The 2500-nt window shown below is 34.5% G+C and overlaps 1 protein-coding gene across 1 annotated transcript in view; it reads left to right on the forward strand.

The window, feature by feature from the left end:
* Nucleotides 1-2500, forward strand: part of LOC138058234 (protocadherin Fat 4-like) — a 78261-nt gene that overhangs the window by 18033 nt on the left and 57728 nt on the right. Inside the window, exon 3 of the mRNA XM_068904131.1 lies at nucleotides 1-221. This exon is cut by the window's left edge and continues 224 nt beyond it. Coding sequence (XP_068760232.1) covers nucleotides 1-221 — 221 coding nt within the window. The remainder of the gene's footprint in view (nucleotides 222-2500) is intronic.

Here is a 2500-nt window from a genome sequence, read left to right on the forward strand (position 1 = left end):
GAGAAACTCGGCGCGTTTCAGGAAAATCCTCGTGCGAAACACCAACAATGAAATCGATTTTGCCGATGATGATTGTCGGCGTATGACGGCACGAGCAAAAAGCAAGGTTGATGTCTTGGCTTCAAGAGTACAAGACTACTGGAACAACGTACGATTGAGAGTGATTCTTTGTTGGACAGACCAGTTGCCAGTCAAGACTCAAAAACTCCTGCACTACGAAGGTTAGCCACATCCATTCTTTTGGTCTTAAACAAAGTAATTGACAATTCAAAGAGGTCATATTTTGCTAAAGCGTGCTAGGAAAACAACTGTATTCTTGAAAAATAATTCTGCACAATATACATTACATAACTTGCCAATAAATGTTTATTGTAGGGATTTGAAACACAGACGAAAAATCGGACCTTGTTTTTACACTAGTTCACATCAAGGCTATGTGATTATTTGGTCTTTGATTTTCTTTGACACAATGTTTCTCGAAACATACGTGCCTAGCGATGTAAACTATATTTATTCTATCCATAATGCGTTTGATAAATTCTCCATTTAAGACGTTCCAGAATTTGTTGGTGGTATATTTATACCCGATTTCACAATTTAATTTTCAACCTACCTGAAAAGGTTAAAGAGGTCATTAAATGAGAACTTCCAACAGCGCCAAAAAGAAACAATTAACATTGCTGATTTAAACGACTTCAATGACAAAAACTGAACGGAAAACTTCATGAAAGAATTATATTATTGTCTTGTACGTGGACAAGTGTAGGTAATGCATATGATTCCGAGTGCAATTTGCATACATCCCAGCCGTTTTCCAAAAAAAAAATATAGGAAAAATAGGAGGAAATTAGCAGGAATATAGGAGATTTATAGGATTTTAGGACAAAATGTAGGAGTTGTATAGGAGGATTTTAAGCCACTAACAGGTAAAATTCTTAGGTTGAAACACAATTCAATGAGTCTTGCATCATTTCTGAGACTAAGACACTAGTTTGCAATGTGTTCATTGATGAGACGATTTACAAACAAAAGTAAACAGTGATTGTCAACAGTCACATGACCACCCCTTACAACCTCCAAAAAAGGTCAGCCACTTATGAGAAGTGTAACTCCCAATAGTGACCAATATCAATGCTTATGAGAGTTTGTAAAATGATCACTAAAGGGAAAATGCTTTCATCTGTTATGAAACTCTCTCAACTAATTCTTCAAGGAAACGTATGAAGATCAGTATGAGAATTTCTAAGTGGATATTGGGGCTTAAAGGGTTAACATATTACGATATGTATCAAGAGATGACACATTCTGAATGAGAAACATTTAACACTATCATTTTCCTTAAACTGTATTTATAGGAAATATAGGAGTTTTTGGCTCATTATAGGAGTTTTATAGGATCCTATAAAATAAATAGGAAAAATAGGATTCATAGCAAGGCTGGGATGTATGCAATTTGGAATAAATAAGCCTAGTACTTTTTTTTTTCAAAGACTACAAATTGCAATCACCCTACGCGCTCCTTGTCTTTGTTCGTGTTTGAAAAAATTTACTTCTTTCAAATCGCAAATGAAAGTCAGCCATGTGATTACTATTAATAAAATACATGCAAAATTTTCAACTTTACTCCAATACATGTATTTCAACTATCTTTTCTAATTCTCTTTTCTGCATTCTGTTTGGAATTAATTGACGCGCTCTCAGTCAATCAACATGCTGAAATTCTTGCATGCATCTGATGCATATTATTAATAAATGAAAGCAGGTTCGGTTTGTACAACTGGGCTCAAACAGAATACCCTTCCACATAAATGTATGCAAGAAGATCTTCACAAAACACTCTAAAATACCCTGATGCATCAATAAATTCTCTGTTCATTGAACATAAAGAAAACGTCTGAAGCGATATATGATCGTGAGTAGTGTTGACTTTTTTGAACGATTTGATAAAAAACTTGTAAAAGCATTGGTCAAGATCATACTTCCTCATATTTTGTTTTCAAAGAGGTACTCGAGTTCCTAACTGAAAATTTCTTGTAACAGATCGGAAAGTTTAGTCTCTTTCGTCAACAAATCACTAGTTATTTTTTTCTTTGATGGATATTTTTTTTTGCCGAATACATGTTCCATAAATTGACAAATTTAGTTGGATGCGCCACAAGTAGCTGCGTCTGGCACAACGATCTAGTAATTCAATAAATTTGATTGTTCAGTATCTGTCAATGGGAAACTATCCGATTTAATGTCGATTACTTTTTTTGTGTTTATCCTACTGAGAAGAGAGCCAACGTTCATGTCAGCAAGTTTATAATCCGGTTTAAGTGTCAATTTTTCTCCACTTGAGCTTCGATAGAACGCATTCTTCAATGGCACAAAGGAAAACAATCCTTTTTATATTATGCTCTGAAAATGCGTCGACCCATGCAAAAAGAATTGCTTTAGAAACGGTACTTGAAATGTAGAAGTTTATATAAAGAATTCCCAACTTTTCTTTCTCCTAGAC

Source organism: Montipora capricornis, chromosome 7 (assembly GCF_036669925.1).
Source record: "Montipora capricornis isolate CH-2021 chromosome 7, ASM3666992v2, whole genome shotgun sequence".
Lineage (NCBI taxonomy): Eukaryota > Metazoa > Cnidaria > Anthozoa > Scleractinia > Acroporidae > Montipora > Montipora capricornis.